Source organism: Pteronotus mesoamericanus, unplaced genomic scaffold, assembly GCF_021234165.1.
Source record: "Pteronotus mesoamericanus isolate MK-2021 breed Mesoamerican mustached bat unplaced genomic scaffold, CSHL_Meso_final contig_27, whole genome shotgun sequence".
Taxonomy (NCBI): Eukaryota; Metazoa; Chordata; class Mammalia; order Chiroptera; family Mormoopidae; genus Pteronotus; species Pteronotus mesoamericanus.
Window position 1 is genome coordinate 21,576,323 of NW_026555115.1, and position 19,370 is coordinate 21,595,692.

A 19,370-nucleotide genomic window follows, 5' to 3' on the forward strand; every position below is an offset into this window, starting at 1 on the left:
GGTGATTCTATAAAATAGCACATGCCTAATAATTGAGATGAATATGATATTTGGAAATGTGGATCGATACGATGGTGAAGAAAATAAAAGAAAATAATATACACATACTGGTTATATCTATTAAAAAGGAGATGTTATAGTTTTGGGTAAGGATTGAAAGAGACAAGTGATATGATTATGTGACTTGTTGACCTTAAGTTTTTATAATTATGTTTCAGATGTTTAAATGTACAGTAAAAATCTAGCCATTATAACTTTAACAGTTTCTTTAAATTTGAAAAATGCTTGAAAGTGGGTAGTATAATTATATATACCCAAGCAAATTAATGTAAATAATGTATAGATACCAAAAACTCTAGATATTGTACTTGAGAAAAAAAACTTAGTAGTATTTAAATGAAAAGATGACAGTTTCTGAACTCTGAATCATATCAATCACCAAGTAGAAATTATTTCTAACAAGTGTTGTGTAACTTTACTCTTACAGGCCAAAGAGTGTGGCCAGATGCAGAATAAGTGGCTGATGATAAACATTCAAAATGTACAAGACTTTGCATGCCAGTGCCTCAACCGTGATGTATGGAGCAATGAAGCTGTGAAGAATATTATCCGGGAACATTTCATTTTCTGGCAGGTGAGGAGAGTTAATCAAAGTTTTAGTAGTATTTTACTTTTGTAATATGGAATGTTGAGAAGGAGGAATTCAGCTATAAACTGGAAAAAATTAATAACTGAGTTAAATTACAGCATATTAAAAAGTAAAACCACCTGTAATGGCTGAAATAGTAAGGACAAAGGAAAATTAGGGCTGCAGTGAAGAACTCTCAAGGGAAGAGGGGAAGAAAGAACCAAGCTATGTAACCATTTAACATTCATATCTCGGAAGATCTTAAATATGTTGTTAAAGTGTAGAGCTGTACCACTCAATAGGAGTATAAGGTGAACCACATATATAATTAAAAGTTTTCTACTAGCCACATTAAAAAAGGTTAAAAGAAACAGGTGAGATTAATTTTAATATATTTAAAAATCTATAATATAAAACTAATATTAAAATATTGAGATGTTTTGATTTTTTTTGTTTATATGTTAAGTCTTCAAGATCTGGTGCGTATATACTTATTCAGTTCAGAATAGCCATAATTCAAGTACTTCAATGGCACATTTTATAGTGGCTACTATAATTGACAGTGCAAATGTAGATCCTGAGTAATGGAAAAACATTTGACTAAGACTTGGATATTAGCCTGAATTTGATACTTTTTAACTATATGTACTTAGGCTTATCACTTAGTCATGGTCGCTCTACTTTCTTTTTATATAAATTACCAAGCTAAGATTAGAGAGTCTTGCTCAAATTTTTATTTTATGAAAAATTTTAGAAAATAAAAATGTCTGAATGAATTTAATTTTTTTCTCACTGTAAGATAATGCTGTTAATGTTTTTAATTTACTTCTTCATGTTTTACAGTCCTAAATTGAGTATTATCTTTTCTGAATAGTAACTTTTTATTTTGCAACTGTTAACATCTGTGCCACTGAAGATAATCATCTTAATATGTTGTGACTTATTAAGATGTATAATAACTTGATTAGAAAGAGCAGTATCTCTTCTGAACTGGGAATAGAGGAAAAATGGATTCATATACAAGTTTTCAGAGGAACCGAGGGCAGGAAGTTGAGGGAGTTTACACCAGATGACCTTCATTTTCTCCTTAATGTAGGAATGAGATCCTAACATATACCAAAGTTATATTTGGAGAAATAATTGTTGATAGCAAGGATGTAATTGGTACTTTTTTTAGAGGTTGACTTTTCTTTTTTATATCAATGATTTAACAGGTTTATCATGACAGTGAGGAAGGTCAGAGATATATACAGTTTTATAAGCTAGGGGATTTCCCCTATGTTTCCATCTTAGATCCACGGACAGGTAAGATTTATATTAGCTTATAGCATTTGACCTATGACTTATTTTTCAGTTACCTAAATAATTATCTTTAATATTTGCCTGGATCCTGTTTCAGAATTCTTTGTAATAATTTAGGTGAAGAGTTTTTATTGATGCCCTTTAGAATCACTTAAACATCTATTGAAATGTGTTAGGGAGTCTGTTTCTGACATGCCCCCAACTGTGCAACCCAGGCTTGTGCCCTGACTGGGAATTGACCTGGAGACTTTCGGTTTGCAGGACAATGCCGCCAGCTTCCTGAGCCACACCAGTCAGGGCACCCAGAGATTATTTTTATACTTAATTTCTGTAGTATGCTATTTTTAAGCATACCTATTTGAACTGATATGAAGATTAATTGCAAGAGACCCTACAGAGATGATAGTATTTTATATTTTATAGTTCTGTTCTTTCAAAAAAACAACTTTTTCTTGTCATATTATAAGGGATCCCCTTAGGTTTTGTATTATTAAAATATTAAGAATGTTCAGGTACTCGCTGTAAACCCACCAGAGAACAGAGTATAGAGCTGGTTTTATTATTAATGAATTGAGTTTTATTAAGATTTTGCTTGGTTTGAATCTCTTCTTCCTAAATGGCAATAAGTGATACCAGCAAATAAAGAAGTTGCCTCATGGCTGGGAATCTTAGGTGGGCTATAATTAATGTATTCTTTAGGTTATGGAAATGTTCTGTAACTTAAACTGGTGAGGGATGGGGATCTGTGTTCCCAAAATTTTAATTATACAAATATTTAAAGTAATACTTAAAAGAGAATGTTGCGGTGTATTGATTTCATTATATTTATATATCCTGGTTTTTAATTTTTAGGTCAGAAGCTAGTAGAGTGGCACCAGTTAGATGTTTCTTCTTTCTTGGACCAAGTGACGGGATTTCTGGGTGAACATGGGCAACTGGATGGACTTTCTAACAGTCCCCCCAAAAAATGTGCCCGTTCAGTAAGTATGACTAAGAAGTGAAAATGGGTGATTAAGTGTAATTGTATGTAGATATCTTGTATAATATGTTTGAGCCTAAGATGGTAAAGATAATAATGTAAGCATTGGACAGTTATAATTTGTGGCTGTATAACATCTTAGGTGCCTTTTTTTACAATTTGATTAATTTCCCACATGCGGGTTTTGCCTTTTCAGTGAAATCGTAAGATTCATATTCCCAGTCTGCCTTGCAGCTAGGGTATAGGCATGTGACCTAAGATCTGAGTTTAGAAATAAACAATGTGAATATGTAGCAGTGAGAACTGATTTGGCAAGCCCCAGTGAGGAATCCACCTCTTTTGAGGGCAGCATTGCTGGGGTGTCTGGGTCTAAGGAGCAGTAAAAAATAGCATTTTGCTAGAAAACTCTGATGGTATAGTTGGTCATTATTACTGATATATAGCTTTAGGGCCTGGCTCTCTGAACCACCCAGAGAGTATTTCCCCTCCCTCCCTCCCTTCCTCCCTCCCTCCTCTTGCTTTTATGTATTTATTTTTAGGGGAAGGGGAAGGAAGGGAGAAAGAGAGGGAGAGAACCACAGTGATCAGTTGCCTCTCATATGCCCCCAACTGTGCAACCCAGGCTTGTGCCCTGACTGGGAATTGACCTGGAGACTTTTAGTTTGCAGGACAATGCCCCCAGCTTCCTGAGCCACACCAGTCAGGGCATCCAGAGATTATTTTTATACTTAATTTCTGTAGTATGCTATTTTTAAGCATACCTAGTTGAACTGATATGAAGATTAATTGCAAGAGACCCTACAGAGATACCAGAATTTCACATTGGTTATATGAGCTATTAGGGTTTAACTGGCAATGAAGATAAAACTAATTTAGAAAGTAAGACTTTAACAGTGCATATCGTGCAGTGATAAAACAGTTACTTAAGTAATCACTTAGAATAATGTGGACATTTAAGGAAAGGCTGTGGATGCTTGCCAAGGGGTGGTGTGGAATTTTCTCCTCTCATTACGCAGAGCAGTTTTATTTAGGTGAACACAAAAGTGCAGAACTAAAACATTGTTCTTGTATTGTGCTTTTAAAAATCTTATCTAATAAATCTCTTTTTATAGTTTTAGCTCTTAAGTCAGTGATCCTGTTTGAATTAATTTGTGTATATGGTGTTAGGGTAGGGTCTAGCTTGGTTTTCCTGTTTGTTTGCCTATGGGTATGCAATTGTTCCATCATCATTGTGGAGAGGTTATCACTTCCCCATTAAATTGCATTTGTACCTTTGTCAGAAATTGATCATATATGCATGGGTTTATAGACTCTATTCTTTCTAGTGATTGATGCACCTTACTTTACACCAGTATTTCACTGTCTTAATGATTACTATAGTTTTATAATAAGTATGGAAATCTCATGATTAAGTCCTTCAGCTTTGTAGTTGTTTTTTTTCAGGTCCTTTGCGTATATAAGTTTTAGAATCAGCTTGTCACTTTCTGCAAAGAAAGCTGCTAGGACTCTGATTGGAATTGCATTGACTGAGTGGATCATTTTGGAGAGAAATGACATCCTAACAATGAGCCTGCTGATCTGTCAACATGGCATATAGTATATTTCATTTATGTTAGCCTTTAATTTTTCTCAGCAATATTTTGTAGTTTTTATATATTGACCTTCTAGCCTGCAACCTTGCTAAACTCACTTGTCCCAGTTGCTTTTTTGTAGATACTTTTGAATTTTCTATACGAACAGTCATATTGTCCACAAATAGACTTATTTTGTGTCTTCCTTTCCAATCTCTTACCTTTTATTTTTTTCTTAGTTAGGACCTCAAGCACAAAGTTAAATAGAAGTAGTGAGCTATTAGACATCCTTGCTTCTAGTGCTGAGGTGAACGTATTGTCTCTCACCATTAAATTTGATCCTAGCTTTGTGTTTCTTGTAGATACACTTTCCAAGGTCAGGGAAGTTCCTTTTGTTCCTAGTTTGCTGAGTTTATTTTAAGGGGATTTTGTCCCGTGGCTTTTCACAGCTATTGAGATAATCATATGATTTTCTATTTTTAGTGAACTCCATTGGTTGGTTTTTTAATGTTAAACCTACTTTTCATTACTGCTAAAACAGATACATTACTACTTAATATATTACTGAGTTTGAGTTGCTAAAATCCCATCAAGAATTTTTGTGTCAATGTTCATGAAAGAAATTGTTTGTAATTTGTTTGTTTGTTTGTTTTCCTTGTAATTCTTTGCCTGGTTTTGCTATCAGGTTATGTTGGCCTCACAGTGAATTGGGAAGAGTTTCTTTTTGTGTTTTCGGGAAGAGTTTGGGTAGAACTGACATTATTTCTTCCGTAATATTTGATAACATACCCCAGTGAAAATCAATCTAGGCGTAGAGTTTTCTTTGTGGGAGGTTATAAACTACAAATTCAATTTCATTAATAGATATAGGACTACTCAGATTTGTATTTCCAATTTAGTGAACTTTAGTAGATTGTGTCTTTCTAAGGATTTGTCCATTTTACCTAAACTTGTTGATTATATTTCCTTGTAATTCCTTGTAGTGTCTGTAGTGATGTCCCCTCTCTCAATCCTGTTCTAGTAATTTGTGGCTTCTCTTTTTCTGACAGCCTGGCTCTAGAGGCCTATCAGTTTTATTAATGTAAAAGCTTTTGGTTTCATTGATTTTTCTTCTGTTTTCTACATCATTGATTGATTTCTGTCTTTTCTCTTTTTTCCTCTTTGTAGTTGGGTTTAATTTTATTTTGTTATTCTGTGTGGGTACTTTTTTATTTAATATAGAAACTTAAGGATTAATTGAGACCATTTTTTTTCTAACATAGGCATTTAATTCTATACTTCCTCTGTAAGTGCTGCTTTAGCTCTGTAACCACACTTTTTTTGTAACTGCAAGGGAAACTGATAAATGGATTTTTTAAGCCTAACATGTTTTCTTTTATAGACATTATTAGGATTCTGTAAGTAAGGAATCAGGAGAATGGATATTGGATCGGAGGCCAGCAGTGTCTGCCATGGTGACAATCTTTAAAATCAAGCGATGTGCTGTGCAATGTCATTGTTATAAACCTGCAGTCCACCTAAGCCATTGCAGGTCATATGGCCACATGTATGTGCTCTGTGTATATATGTGTGTGTGATATAAATTAACCTTAACTTTGTATCTTGCTATAGTGTTGGCAGATAGTGAAAGCCAAAATGAGATTCCTTTAGTTTTTTTGTTCTTGTTTTTTGTTTGCAGCTCACACATGTTTTACCTTTTTATTTTGGAAAATTTTAAAGATACTCAGAACTACAAGGAACTTATTGAACCTCTATGTATCCATTAATTCATTTTGGTAATAATCAGCAAGTGGCCAGTCTTGTTTTATCTCTATCCCATCTTGTTCACATTATTTTGTAGCAAATCTCAGACTTTGTGGTTTCACTCATTGTACTTTGGCATGTATCTTCAAAAGATAAAGTCTCTTTTTTTTTTTTAAGACCTTCAAGTAAAAGTTTTATTTATTTTTAATTATTAAATTTATTGGGGTGACATTAGTTAATACAGATTTCAAGGGTACCATTCTGTAATACATGATCTGTATATTGTGTTGTGTGTTCACCCCCCTGAGCCTCTTTCCATCACTGTTTATCCCCCCTTTACCCTCTTCTACCTTACCCCATCCCCCTTTCCCTCTGGTAATCACCATGCTATTGTCTGTGTCTATGAGTTGTTGTTTTTTTTAACTTGATCCCTTTACCTTTTTCACACAGCCCCCAAACCGCCTCTTCTCTGACAGCTGTCAGCCTGTTCTCTGTAGACACAGGCTCTTTTTACTTTTTTCATTACTGTTTTTTCCTCACCTGAGGACATGCTTTGAGAAGAAGGGAGGGAGAAAGAGAGGAAGAGAACACGATGTGAGAGAAATATCAGTTCGTTGCCTCTTGTACATGCCCAGACTGGGAATCAAACCCACCTTTCGGTTTACCAGATAATGCTCCAACCAACTGAGCCACACCAGCCCAGGCAAGGCTCTTTTTTAAAACACAATCACAATACCATTAACACGCCCTTTAAAAATTAATACTAATTATTTAATATCATGAGATATCTGGTGTTCAGCTTTTGGTTATCTTACAGATTCTTTTTGGATAGTTTTTTTAAAGTTAGAATCTCAATTCCCACTCAAACAGTGCTTCTTTTTAAGTTTAGTTTTTATTTTATTGTTTTTTAATTTTAAAATTATAGTTGACCTACATCATTAGTTTCAGGTTTACAACATCCTAATTTAACATTTATATACCTTATGAAGTGATCACCACAGTAAGTCTACTGTCATCATATATCATTATTACAAATTATTGATTATATTCCCTGTACTATATATCACATACCTATGACTTATTTTATAAGTGGAAGTTTGTACTTATTAATTTTTGCCCAATACCTCACCCAATTCCCCCCTGGCAACTGCTGGTTTGTTCTCTGTGTCTGTGAGTTTGTTTCTGCTTAGTTTTATTTGTTTTTTGTTTTTTTAGATTATACACGTAAGCGAAATCAGATTCCATCTGTCTCCTACTGACGTATTTTACTTAGCATAATACTTTCTAGGTCCATCCACGCCACAAATGACAAGATTTTATTCTTTTTTGTGGCTGAGTAGGATTCCATTGTATGTATGTACCACATTTTCTTTATCCATTCATCTGTTGATGGACACATAGATTATTTCCATATCTTGGCTATTATAAACAATGCTGCAGTGAAATAGGATGCATATATATAGATATCTATATCTATAGATATAGATATCTTTTCAAATTAGCATTTTGTTTTTTTATTTGTTTGTTTTTTGATGAATACCCATAAGTTGAATTGCTGGGTTACATGGTAGTTCTATTTTTAATTTTTTTGACAAACTGCCAGACTGTTTTTCATAGTAGTTGCACTAGTTTATAATCCTACCAGCAGAACACTGAGATTCCCTTTTCTTCATATCTTTCCCAACACTTGTTCTTTATTGTCTTTTTGATGAAGCCATTCTAACAGTGTGAGGTGATATCTCTTTGTGGCTTTGATTTGCATTTTCCTGATGATTAGTGATGTTGAGCATCTTTTTGCATTCGTTGGAGAGATGCCTGCCTATTCAGGTTTTCTGCCCATTTTTTAATAGGATTATTTGTGTTTTTGATGTTGAGTTGTATGAGTTCTTTATATATTTTGGATATTAACCCCTTATCAGATGTTATCAGGCCTTACATTTAAGTTTTTAATCCATTTTGAGGTTATTCCTGTATGTGGTGCAAGAAAGTGGGCTTGTTTTGTTTTCTGGCATGTGGATATCCAATTTTCCCAACACCATTTATTGAAGAGACTATCTTTTCCCCACTAATGTGTTCTTGCCTCCTTTGACTGTAGATTAATTGACCATATAAGCATGGGTTTATTTCTTGGGTCTCTGTTCTGTTCCCTTGTTCTGTGTCTGTTTTTATTCCAGCACCATATTGTTTAATTGCTATAGCTTTGTAAAACAGTTTGAAATAAGGGAGTCTGACACCTTCAATCTTGTTCTTCTTTCTCAAGATTGTTTTCGCAAACAACCCATATTTTGTGATTCAGTAAGTTTAATGAAATCTGTGGCTTTAGAACTTTATCAAAAAAGAAACTATTACATTTGCATTTCTCATGATCACAATGAAAATCTTATTGTAAGTAAGCTTGGGAAAATATAGTTGTTGTTTTTCCCAATTTATTGTATGGTGTTTTAAAAGTAAGAGATCTGTTGGTGTTTTTTTTTTTTTTTTCCAAAATGATAATTACGGAGTTATTTATTTGTTTGTTTAAAGCCATTTGCCTTCATTTTTTTAAAAAAGATTTTATTTATTTATTGTCAGAGAGAGGGGAAGGGAGGGAGAGTGGGAGAGAAACATTGATGTATGGTTGCCTCTCATGCCCGCCTAGCTGGGGACCTGGCCCACAACCCAGGCATGTGCCCTGACTGGGAATCGAACTGGCAATCCTTTGCTTCGCAGTCCGGCACTCAATCCACTGAGCCACACCAGCCAGGGCAATGAGTTATTTATTCATCTCTGTGGCAAACAATGCTAATTGAAGAATATAACGGTGAGCAAGGTATACATGCTCTTTGCATAGTCATTTTTTGGCTTTATATTTAAAACCTTAATTCTTGTCTTTTTCTGGGCAGGCAATAAACTATTTTCTTAATTTTACTCATTTTGATGCAGAAAACTCCCCTGTGCTTGCAACATCATTATGCCAGCTGGTATGATGGTTTTTATTTTTGTTTTTAAACTATCCATTCCAATTTGGTTGTGTAAGACAAAGTCATTGCCCTCAACTAGTAGAAAATTTAGTAGAAAATAATACTGGCAAGCTGACTAACATATTTCTTAGGCCCTATTTGACTTGGCTATCTATTTTTTGGTTTAACTGTTTTCTTTTTCTTTCCACCCATGTTTTATGACTGCGTCTTGCAGGAGAGCCTTATAGATGCAAGTGAAGACAGCCAGCTAGAAGCTGCCATCAGAGCCTCCTTGCAAGAGACACATTTTGATTCATCACAGACAAAACAGGATAGCCGCTCAGATGAAGAATCTGAATCTGAACTTTTTTCTGGCAGTGAGGAATTCATATCTGTTTGTGGCTCTGATGAAGAAGAGGAAATAGAGAATCTTGCCAAGTCCAGAAAGTCTCCCCACAAAGATTTGGGGCATAGAAAAGAGGAGAACAGAAGGCTGCTGACTGAGCCCCCAGTCAGAACTGAGCCTGGAACAACCACAAACCACCAAGGATTGCCAGCCATGGATTCAGAAATATTGGAGATGTCACCTGAAAAATCAGATGGACTAGTAGAGGGCACAGACATAAATGGTGAGTTATGTTCTAGACTTACTGTACTTGAAACTTGAATATTACTGAAGGGATGTATTTATTTGTTTAAATTAGTCTTTTAAGCCTCTGTTTTTTTTGCTGCTGTTATTTGTTTGTTTGTTTTGTTTTTTTTACCCTAGGACCAAAAGCACAGCTGATGTTGCGGTATCCAGATGGAAAAAGGGAACAGATCACTCTTCCAGAGCAAGCTAAATTGCTAGTGAGTATATCTAATTGGGAACACTTGCTTGAAGGAGCAAACCAGTTAATTGGTGTAATTGACTTGATGATTCTTTGAAATAAGTATTAGGTATTCATTCTGACCTCTAACTGGAGTGTTAATTGAGGTTAATCTTAATTCTAATTAGTATATTTCCTTCCTGAATTATTTTAGGCAAGTCACACAGGGTCTGTTCCAATCAAAGCTTTTTAATTTCATGGCTGCATTTCATTTCCCAGCCAAAATCCTTACCCGGAAATGGGAAGGTGAAGACTATTAGTCAGGGCTTCAGGTTTTCCTAGTAGCTGGAACTGCAAAATGGTTAAGAACCAAGAAAAATCTGTGTATTTTTCTCATGGGGTTGGTTTGGTTTCCCCCTTGTAATTCTCTGCTTCATACCATTCTCTCTGTATACCGATCGCTTTTGTTGGTCCATCGTAGTGATGCTGAGGACCTTTTCCTTTAAAGTCTACAGCGGATGGGCCTTTCCTTTGTCTTTTTCAATTCCTGGAAAAGAGAATGAGTCTGACTAGCTTAGCTTAGCCTATGAATGAATCCCCCTTGGGTGGGTGTTTATTCCTGGCCATTTTCTCTGGCTGGAGATGGTCTGATTTTTGAAGACTGTGTGACTAGACTGCAAGCCAGATCTGGCTGGTGGTGCTGATACCCAAACTGTCCCCGAGGTCCAGTATTTGGAAGGGAATGTGAGATGAGACAATGGATGGAGCATGGGTAGACCACTTTTTTGAGAAGTTTTGTTGTGAAGCTAGAGGTGGGTGAGCAGTAATCAGAGTGGGGAAGACATCTGAAGGAGAACTGAGCATGTTAAGTCTGATGGAAGGCGTGTGTAGAGAGTGAGATGTTGAAGACACCTGTAAAAGCAGAGGCGTTCTGTAGGGGCGTGGTTTCTGAGAACGCAAGTAGGGATTAGTGCACTGGTGGCAAGATTGGCTATAGGTAGAATGAAGGAAGGGAAAGCTGATCGAATGTTTAAAACTAAGGACACTAATTTTATAGATAGTGGGTTTGTTTACTGAGGAAACAGTAATAACCCTGTATACTTCAGTGTCGCTTAATAGTCCTAAATTATTGGATACAGATTTATCATCTCCCCATCCCAGGGGTTATGTTGGCCCTTCCAAAAGTGTAAGCTTTGGTTATCTGAAAGAGTAACTTAAACTTCCTATCTTATCTAATACGATAAAAATGAATGTTATATATGTAATTCTTTAACATGCTCTTTCTATTTCCATCTAACAGCCTTGACTTTCCATTGCTTTTCGTAGGCTTTGGTGAAGCATGTCCAGTCTAAAGGATATCCAAATGAACGTTTTGAACTTCTCACCAACTTCCCTCGAAGGAAACTCTCTCATCTGGACTATGACATTACATTACAAGAGGCAGGCCTTTGTCCTCAAGAGACTGTGTTTGTACAGGAAAGAAATTAACATCATGGCCTGACCTCTCTCAGCTTACCCCTTTTTTCCCTTTTCCTGTGAGATACCAAGTCACTGAGTATGCATTTTGGCTCATAGGACCATAGAGCCAAAGTTGGGCAAGCAAGTCACCTGCCTTCGCTTTTATTCTTTGCTCTCTCCTATAATCAGTCTCTTTCACCCCCACCCCTTTGTTTTCCCCTCTCCTTTCCTATTTTCGTCTTTTTCTTATTCTTTCTTTCTTAATTGGGTGACCAAATGGAAGTGTAAGGATAAGACCCCCCAGTACTGGCAGCAGGACACGAGTGTTCCAATAAGTGGTCTCTTGCACAGCACTTTTTGGGGATCAAATGATAACATTAGTCCTCAGACTTCTTTAGTAAAGGAATGGCTAGATTCAGAATAAGAACAGCCTCCGTTTTTTCTAAGTCCCATTTTTAGTTGGGGGAAGAAATTCTTTAACACACGTTTTGCTTTGTTTTGTTTTATTGTTCATGTAAGAAATATCACATAACAAAATACCAGGCTTTTGTTTACATTGAGAAAGCGTCCCTTATAATTATTACTCATCATAGTTAAAAATTTTTTTAAAGGATTCCCATTCTCTCAGCTAGAATTATTTCCATGAGGTGTGTTATTGGCAAGTGTGAGTGTTAAATAAATGTTGAGTGAATAGCATGGGATGGCTTTCAATTTCCGAGCCTGTGACAGCTTTCTTCATTAATACTCTGTAAACTATATTGATCCTGCTAGTCCCAGAATGGACTTTCAGAGAGCATATTGTGGTAACTTGGATAGGAAGGTGCTTGCTGTTTTTGCCAGGACAGCATATTCGTTCTTTTGGCCCTTCCATTGTTTGGGTCCCCAGGTGATCTAAAAGAAGGCAGCTATTCGATAATCATGCAATACAGTGGCTTGTAGTTGTAACCACTATGGTTATGGATTGTCCTATGTGCTTTAGGCATACTGATATATGTCCTGGTGTCGGGGACAGGGAGGAAAAGTATGTAGCTGAGAGTAGCTAACCATGTTTCCTTGGTTAGAAATAATGGTTTGTTTTTACCCCTGGTTGGAACAGTCTCTAAAAGGCTCTGGTGACTAAATGAGCTTAATTCCTCATGCTTTTTCTTGCAAAAGGTATCAAAACTGAAAGCCTGTCCAAGGTGAAGACCTTTAAATTCAAGTCATAAACCAACATTTAGTAAAGGAGGTGGGGAACATTGCCAGTAGTCTTCAGGTATGGGTTTTTTTCAAATTGTAGTTAGTGAAAGCTCTTCTCACTGTTGTTTGGAAGATGCCATCTTGAATCTACATAACACTATTTGACTTACCAGCTTCACTATATGCTCAGTTCTTATTTTGAGCTTAAAGTAGAGTCCTCTGAAGGGGTAGGGGTGATTCTGGTGGCAAAATCAGAACTTTAACTTGCTGTAAAAGAGTAATTAATATAAGGTGGACCTATGCCATCAATTGGGGATTTAGATAGATTGATTCATCTACTTGAGGGACATAAATTGCTATTGCTCAGAGAACTTTAGGTTCCCATCTATTTTAAGGTCACTCAATGGGTAACTAGGGGATTTTTTTTAAAAGATGCTTATGTGTTGCTAGTACTCAATTAAAGAATATGGTTTCTAATGGTTGAATTTTGAGGGAACTCTCCCTAAAGAACAAGTAATGTTTCTCAAGGAAATCATGGAAAATTCTGTTTATTCTTCAGTGAGTCCTTTTGGATTAATGTTCTTACATTTTTTCTAAGTCTGTGTAAGTGCTTATGTATAAGTATATAATTGTATAAATATTTATAAATATATTTATATAATTACAATTTCATTTATACCTTGAGTCAAAGTTCTCTCTTTAGATTGGTGATTGAGTAATATAGGCTCTTCCGACTAACTAGCAGCTTCTGAATTATTGAGGAGATACGGTTTTCATGTTAATTCCTCAGTTGTATCTCTGAACTCGGATAATAGACTTACTATTTAAAGAATAGAGCTGTATTCTGTCAAAGATACATTAGAGGGTAAAAAAAAATGTCAGTAGTAAACAAGGTCAGAATCTAAAAATTCAGGGAAGTACAGGGTAAGAAGTGAGGCTATGCCCAGTTTTGGTGCTGTGATGGCACCCATCTGTACTCAGCAAAGTCAAGTCACAGCTAAAGCCCAAATCTGTCAAAAATGTGAAGTCTAGAACTTTATAGGACTCTGTTTTATTCTTTTACCTATTAGCTTCTCTTTATAAAACATGTCTAGAGAACTTGAGACAACATGTTCATTAATGATAGGATGTAGTTCTTTTTGATAAGCTCAGCCCTGGCATATCCATTTATGAGAAACCAAAGTGACTTTTTCAGCTATGAGATGACTAAGTATTATATATTAAGTGATTTAAGTAAACATATTAAAGAGATGAGGCATGAGATACTGACTCAACTTAGATACAGCTGAGTTGTTGAGTACAAGATTTAGAGGGTTTTATTTTGAGGCAGGAGTGTAATTACCCTGGGTTTGATACAGAGGCCCATGGGAAGGAAGGATTATGGATTATACATGGGAAGAGTGAATAAGGAATATTGCTTTACTCAAGAATTTAATTCACTTAGGGAGTATCCTTCCTCTAGTTTGTCTTATTTCCTCTGCAAATTTCTTTGCTCTTTGGAGGAGTGGTTTTACTGAATAGATTAAATGAGGTTAGTAAGATAATGAAAAAGTAGTTTAAAACAGTCATTCCTTATAGGTATTGGAAACAGCTTGAAAGAGATTATAAAAGGGAGGAAAAGAACAAAGTAGATTTTGTGAGTAAGTGACAAGACAAATAGAGGGAGATAAAATGAAAACTAGTTGGGGGAAAAGTGACAGGAAGCCTCTATTGAAATTGATTTAGGAAGGAACCGGAAAAGAGAAAAAAGCCAAATGAGGGAAGAACAGAGAACTAATTTTGAGTCACTAGCATGTGCAAGGTAACTGATGTACATTTTCTCCTTTAATCTTTCTTAGAACTCTACAAAATGTGTATTTCCCATTTTATAGATAAGAAAGAAAATTGAAGTTCAGAGAATGTGTTCAGAATGTCAAAACCAGTAAGTGGCAAAATCAAAATTGGCATTTTGAGAGTCTGTGTTCTTTTTACTCCCATGTTGTTGTCTCCTACAGTAGGGGAATTGGTCTAAAGGGTTATCTTCCTGTTATTTGGCTCTGTAAAGTATCATTTGGTTATGTGTCCCTAAAGTTTGTGGGATACGTGCTATGCCTATGAATTCTTATTTATACCATTATTTTGAGGAGCTAATTATTCTTTTCTTGAAATGATGGACTGATAAAAATGTGAAAGGAAAATACCTAGGTGGCATTACTTGCCAAGAATAAATACAAAGGATAAAAAAAATACCTTTTTAAAACCACTTTTCAGAAAAGATAGTTATCTTTTCTGTATTCCACCCATACCAGATTATTGAATCCTTTTATGTATATGTTTTTAAATATTGTATAAAATTCTCCTTCCTTGACTATATAAATCAGTTATTTATTGAGTCCTTAATCAAACATCTTGAAATCTAAGATCTAGTTCCTTCCTGTTTTACCCAGTTGGAGAGACAGCCTACACATGAGGTAATTGGAGAACATGTAAATGCTTAACCTTTCTGGGGCTCAACTGGCATGACTTCACTAGTTGTGTTTTTTAAACAATTTATAATTGTAATAGACATACAGGAAGGAGAAAGAATACTGTGTGCTTCTTCAGTTGGGACAGTCTTCACAAAAATAAAAAACTGAAAAGTAGCAAACACTGTAGCTCAAATTTTCTTTTGACTCACCAGTATTCTTTAGTTCCAACTTTTGTAACTACTTAGGGCATTAAATTTATCAGTAAAGCATACCTAATACCCAAGTAGGAAAGGATTACTGATCCCAGGACTAAAGATTTTAGCCAGCAGGGATCTCGCTGGACACTTAGGAAAATACTAGAGGAAGCCACTAGCGACTAAAAAGTGAAGGAAAGATTTAATTTCTCTACCCAGGTACAAATTAAATGTATGTTATATATGATATGCGGAAGGCACTGTATGTAGGCATAAGCAGACTTGGGTAACAGCTCTGCTACTAGTTAACAGTGAACTGGACTAGATCAAGAGTTCTCGGTCTGTTCAAGTAAAAGGACTTGTGGTTTAAAATTTGGCAGGGGTGGGGAACTGTGGAGTTAAGTGTTGGTATCATGAATTTTATAGATGGAGAAAATATAAATGTGCATATGGAATTGCAGACCCCTTGCAGAACCCACAAATTGTAGACTGCTGAGTTAAATTATCTCTGAGGTCCTCTCCACTCCAAAGTTTTATGCTTCTAGTTTCTCCTCTTCATTATATATTATCCCTAAGCTAATTAAAAGTATACTTCCTAATCAGTTCCTTTGCTTTTTTTTCTGTGTCCCGGTTTCATTTGCCCATTAACTAACCTCACTTGACTGAGGTCTCCAAAAAAAGAGAGGGTAACAGTTACAGATCTTTTAAACACAATTCATTCATTTAAAAAACTTAATGCAGTATTCGTAATCATGGTTGAATATGAATAAAATGTAATTAAGGAGAACCAAATATTTCACTGACACCAGAGTTAAATTTTATTTTACCTATGTGCTTAAACAAAGAACTGTACTCACTGAACAATTATTAGGAAATCAATTTGTTTAAGTTGTAAAATGTACTTATTTTTGGCAGAAACAACTTTTTTAGATCCAGTTAAGCTGATTTTTAAAAATAGTTTGTATCCCATAGAGTGTATCTCCATTATATCATTCTCTCTTTCTCGCCCTCTTTCATTTAACTACTTCATAGTAAATCATAGCATACAGGTTGATGAATAAGTAATATTGTAAAAGTAAATGAGAGTGGAAGAATCAACCCTCTGATGAATATGACAGTTTTCCAAAAACGTAAGCCTTGATGAAAAGGCTGCTTAAAAACAGCTGTGTACTATGAATATTCAACTTTATTGATTTGCCTTGCTTAGCACTTCAGTTATTGTCTTGCCATAAAACTTAATTGCACTGTACACATTTTTGAATAGTGGCAAGAATGTTCTTTAGTACTACAAATAACCAACAGAGGATACCAAGCCAATATGTTGATTTCTCCTGTTACAAGAAATTTGGTACTTTTAATGATGGTTATTTTGGTCTTCGACTCCTCTGTGTGTCAGTCCTGCTAGAGAGGCAGCTTAGAATCAAGAGTATTTTTCATAGAGATAGGATGGCCTTGGTAGTTTGCCCCTTGAGATGAACTTATGGTTTAAGTTATTAGCTATAATGATATGGGACCCTTAATTAGAAAAATCTTTTAATCCTTTCTCTGAAAATTAGTCATAATTTTTTGTGAAATTGGCTATGTTTGAGAAATTCATTTCTAAGTTTTAATATGTAACATTTAAAAATTTTTAAATAAATGGATATACAAAGGAAGAATTTGAGGCAAACATAATTTTATAGCTCATTTTCTCTCCACTTAAAAATGCATTAATTCCAAGTATAGAACAGCTAGCTCCAGGATTCCCCTACCCCATTTTTGGCCTACGGAATGTTCTTGTATTGCTCAGTCATTTTCATAAACCTGATATTTGGTACACACCTTTCTTTGTCATATGATCTGAAGGTAGAGTTGGATAATCCAATAGAAACTACATTAATCAAACAATTTAGCATTTCTGTAAAATACTTTCAAAAGATAACCACATTTACTTGCAGGATTAGAGATACAAATACTAATGGTAGTATTTTGCTTAAGAACAGTCACATATTAATCCAGTAATATGGGAAGTTGCCTGTACTTAATTCTTTTGCAAGAAGACAGCAAGTTTTTGTTGTTTGCTTAATGGTATTTTCTCTACAGAGATCAGAATGCCCGAAGATTTTTATATCCCTAAGAAGGTCACTTGGGTTTTCAAATAATAGTCAAGCTGGACTGAACATAAAACTTTTATCTCCATTAAAAGAAGTTATTTAACTGAACTATCATGAATCATTCATTTATTAGTTGTGGTAAATAAAATGGGAAACATTTCAAATCATTAGGTAACTTCTGACCTGGAACTGAATTCTCCCTTAATATCTTTTTTATTTGCCTTTTTTTTTTTTTTTTTTTTAATAGACTCAGTACGGGCATCTTAACTGATAAGGGAGAGATTCTTGATCTGGAACCATTCCCTGCCATCCTGCTTTTTTTTTCCTGTCACAGATGCTGGCTTTAGAGTACATGTCACCAGGATCTATTTCAAGTTAATGACATTGAAATGTTGATGCTTGGTTGGATATATTGCTGTTTAACAAAATCGTTTTATAGTATGCTTTCTCAAAGCTTCTGTGTTCTTAATAATGGAAACTATCAATAAATTAAATGGTGTGATTCAAAGTATAAATAGGTTTTTGACACTAATTATGTGCTCTTACAACTTTGATAATTTATTGCTCTGTAAGTTAAACTTCACATGGAGTGACCACTTGCCACCAGAAAATCTTATTTTACCTGCTAAGTAGAATGAAAGTAGTGTGTGACCTCCACTTTTTAGCTAATGAGTAGTAAGCTTATAATAGGGGCCATTTATCTTACCTGTTTTGGGACTTGGGCCTTGTTACTTTCCTTTGGTTAGGAGAGGCAATTTAAAATATCTGCTGGGAAGCAGTAAATCTATGAGATGACCCGCTAGTCTTAGGTTTAGAGAGATGAATACCAGTTAATGCTAACAGGATTCTTAGACTTTGAGGAGTTTCCATCCAAGCTTTGGCATGAATCTGTTAGACAAAATTTTATTCACTCCTTTAAGAATCTTAGGACGGTTTTCCTTTTGATTGTTAACAATTTTTAAGCATCTGGTGTCTTTTTTTTTTTTTTTTAACCCTTTAAGAAATAAAAGTCTGTTTTTGAGTAGGTATTGATTGTTTCATGGAAACTCAGAAGTGTTTGTAGGCTCTGTGCATGCTTTGTATGAGTTCAGTTTGAACAATACATTTTAAATCATCGGAGGTGTCCAATTCTGGCATGAATTCACTAGTTGTGTTTTTTAAACATTTTTCATGTCATTTTTCAAACCTTACTTCCCATCTTACTCAGAAAGGTTAATCAAGGAATGAAATTTATTTGGGGATAGGGATGGGGGTGGGTTGGGGACTTGAGTGAAGTCAACTTGGGGTATTTGCTTTAAAGTGTTTCTCAAGCAGTTCCTAACAGTATGTAGAGATTCCCTGGGATGTTTGTGTACTCAGCTTATTCTGGACAAAGTGGTGGTCTTAGTGAGATTTGCATTCTTAATGCAGGACGGCTCTAAATTTCATCGGTAGCGTAACTTTGTTACTGAATCCAAGAAGATAATGGGCAGAGATAATGCTCCTATTTACAGTGTTTCTGGCAAGTGCTCCCTAAAGTGCACATGCAGTTCTCAGTTTTCTGGGTTTTTAATCCCATGGTGCTAGGAGATACCATTTGTTTCTGCAGCTCTTAGAAATGGGGAGAAGGCTTTGGGACCAGTGAGTAAGGGGCAGCTGGATCATTCACTAGATTTTTTTTGTTCAAGACACACTAGAGACCCTCGGATATATCTAGTAAGTGATAATAAGGGTGCTAGAGGAAACCTTATATTTGAAGACACATGGAGGAGGCCGTAGAAAATCTAAACTTTTAAGAGGAAAAAAAACATACCATTAGATAAAACAGAGCTGTAACTGCTGGCTAAGACTCAATGGAACTTCCACTTGCTCTAAAACCAGGGAAATCTTAGATAACTGGGTGTGATCTATCTATAGATACACAGAGTCTATAGGTACATTTCTAAAATAAGGATCTTTCTCTCAGTTGGTGATCCTCTGGTTTTGGCTGTACCAAATTGTGAATATTCTTGCTGTGTTGTAACCAGTTGCTTTATATTGATACTGCAA

At 35.3% G+C, this 19,370-nt stretch overlaps 1 protein-coding gene across 1 annotated transcript in view; it reads left to right on the plus strand.

Annotated features, from left to right (window-relative positions):
- Positions 1-19,370, plus strand: part of UBXN7 (UBX domain protein 7) — a 54,078-nt gene extending 34,708 nt beyond the window's left edge. The window contains exons 6-11 of the mRNA XM_054575139.1: positions 488-634; positions 1,843-1,933; positions 2,783-2,910; positions 9,398-9,791; positions 9,932-10,011; positions 11,298-19,370. Coding sequence (XP_054431114.1) covers positions 488-634; positions 1,843-1,933; positions 2,783-2,910; positions 9,398-9,791; positions 9,932-10,011; positions 11,298-11,459 — 1,002 coding nt within the window. The 3' untranslated portion in view covers positions 11,460-19,370. The remainder of the gene's footprint in view (positions 1-487; positions 635-1,842; positions 1,934-2,782; positions 2,911-9,397; positions 9,792-9,931; positions 10,012-11,297) is intronic.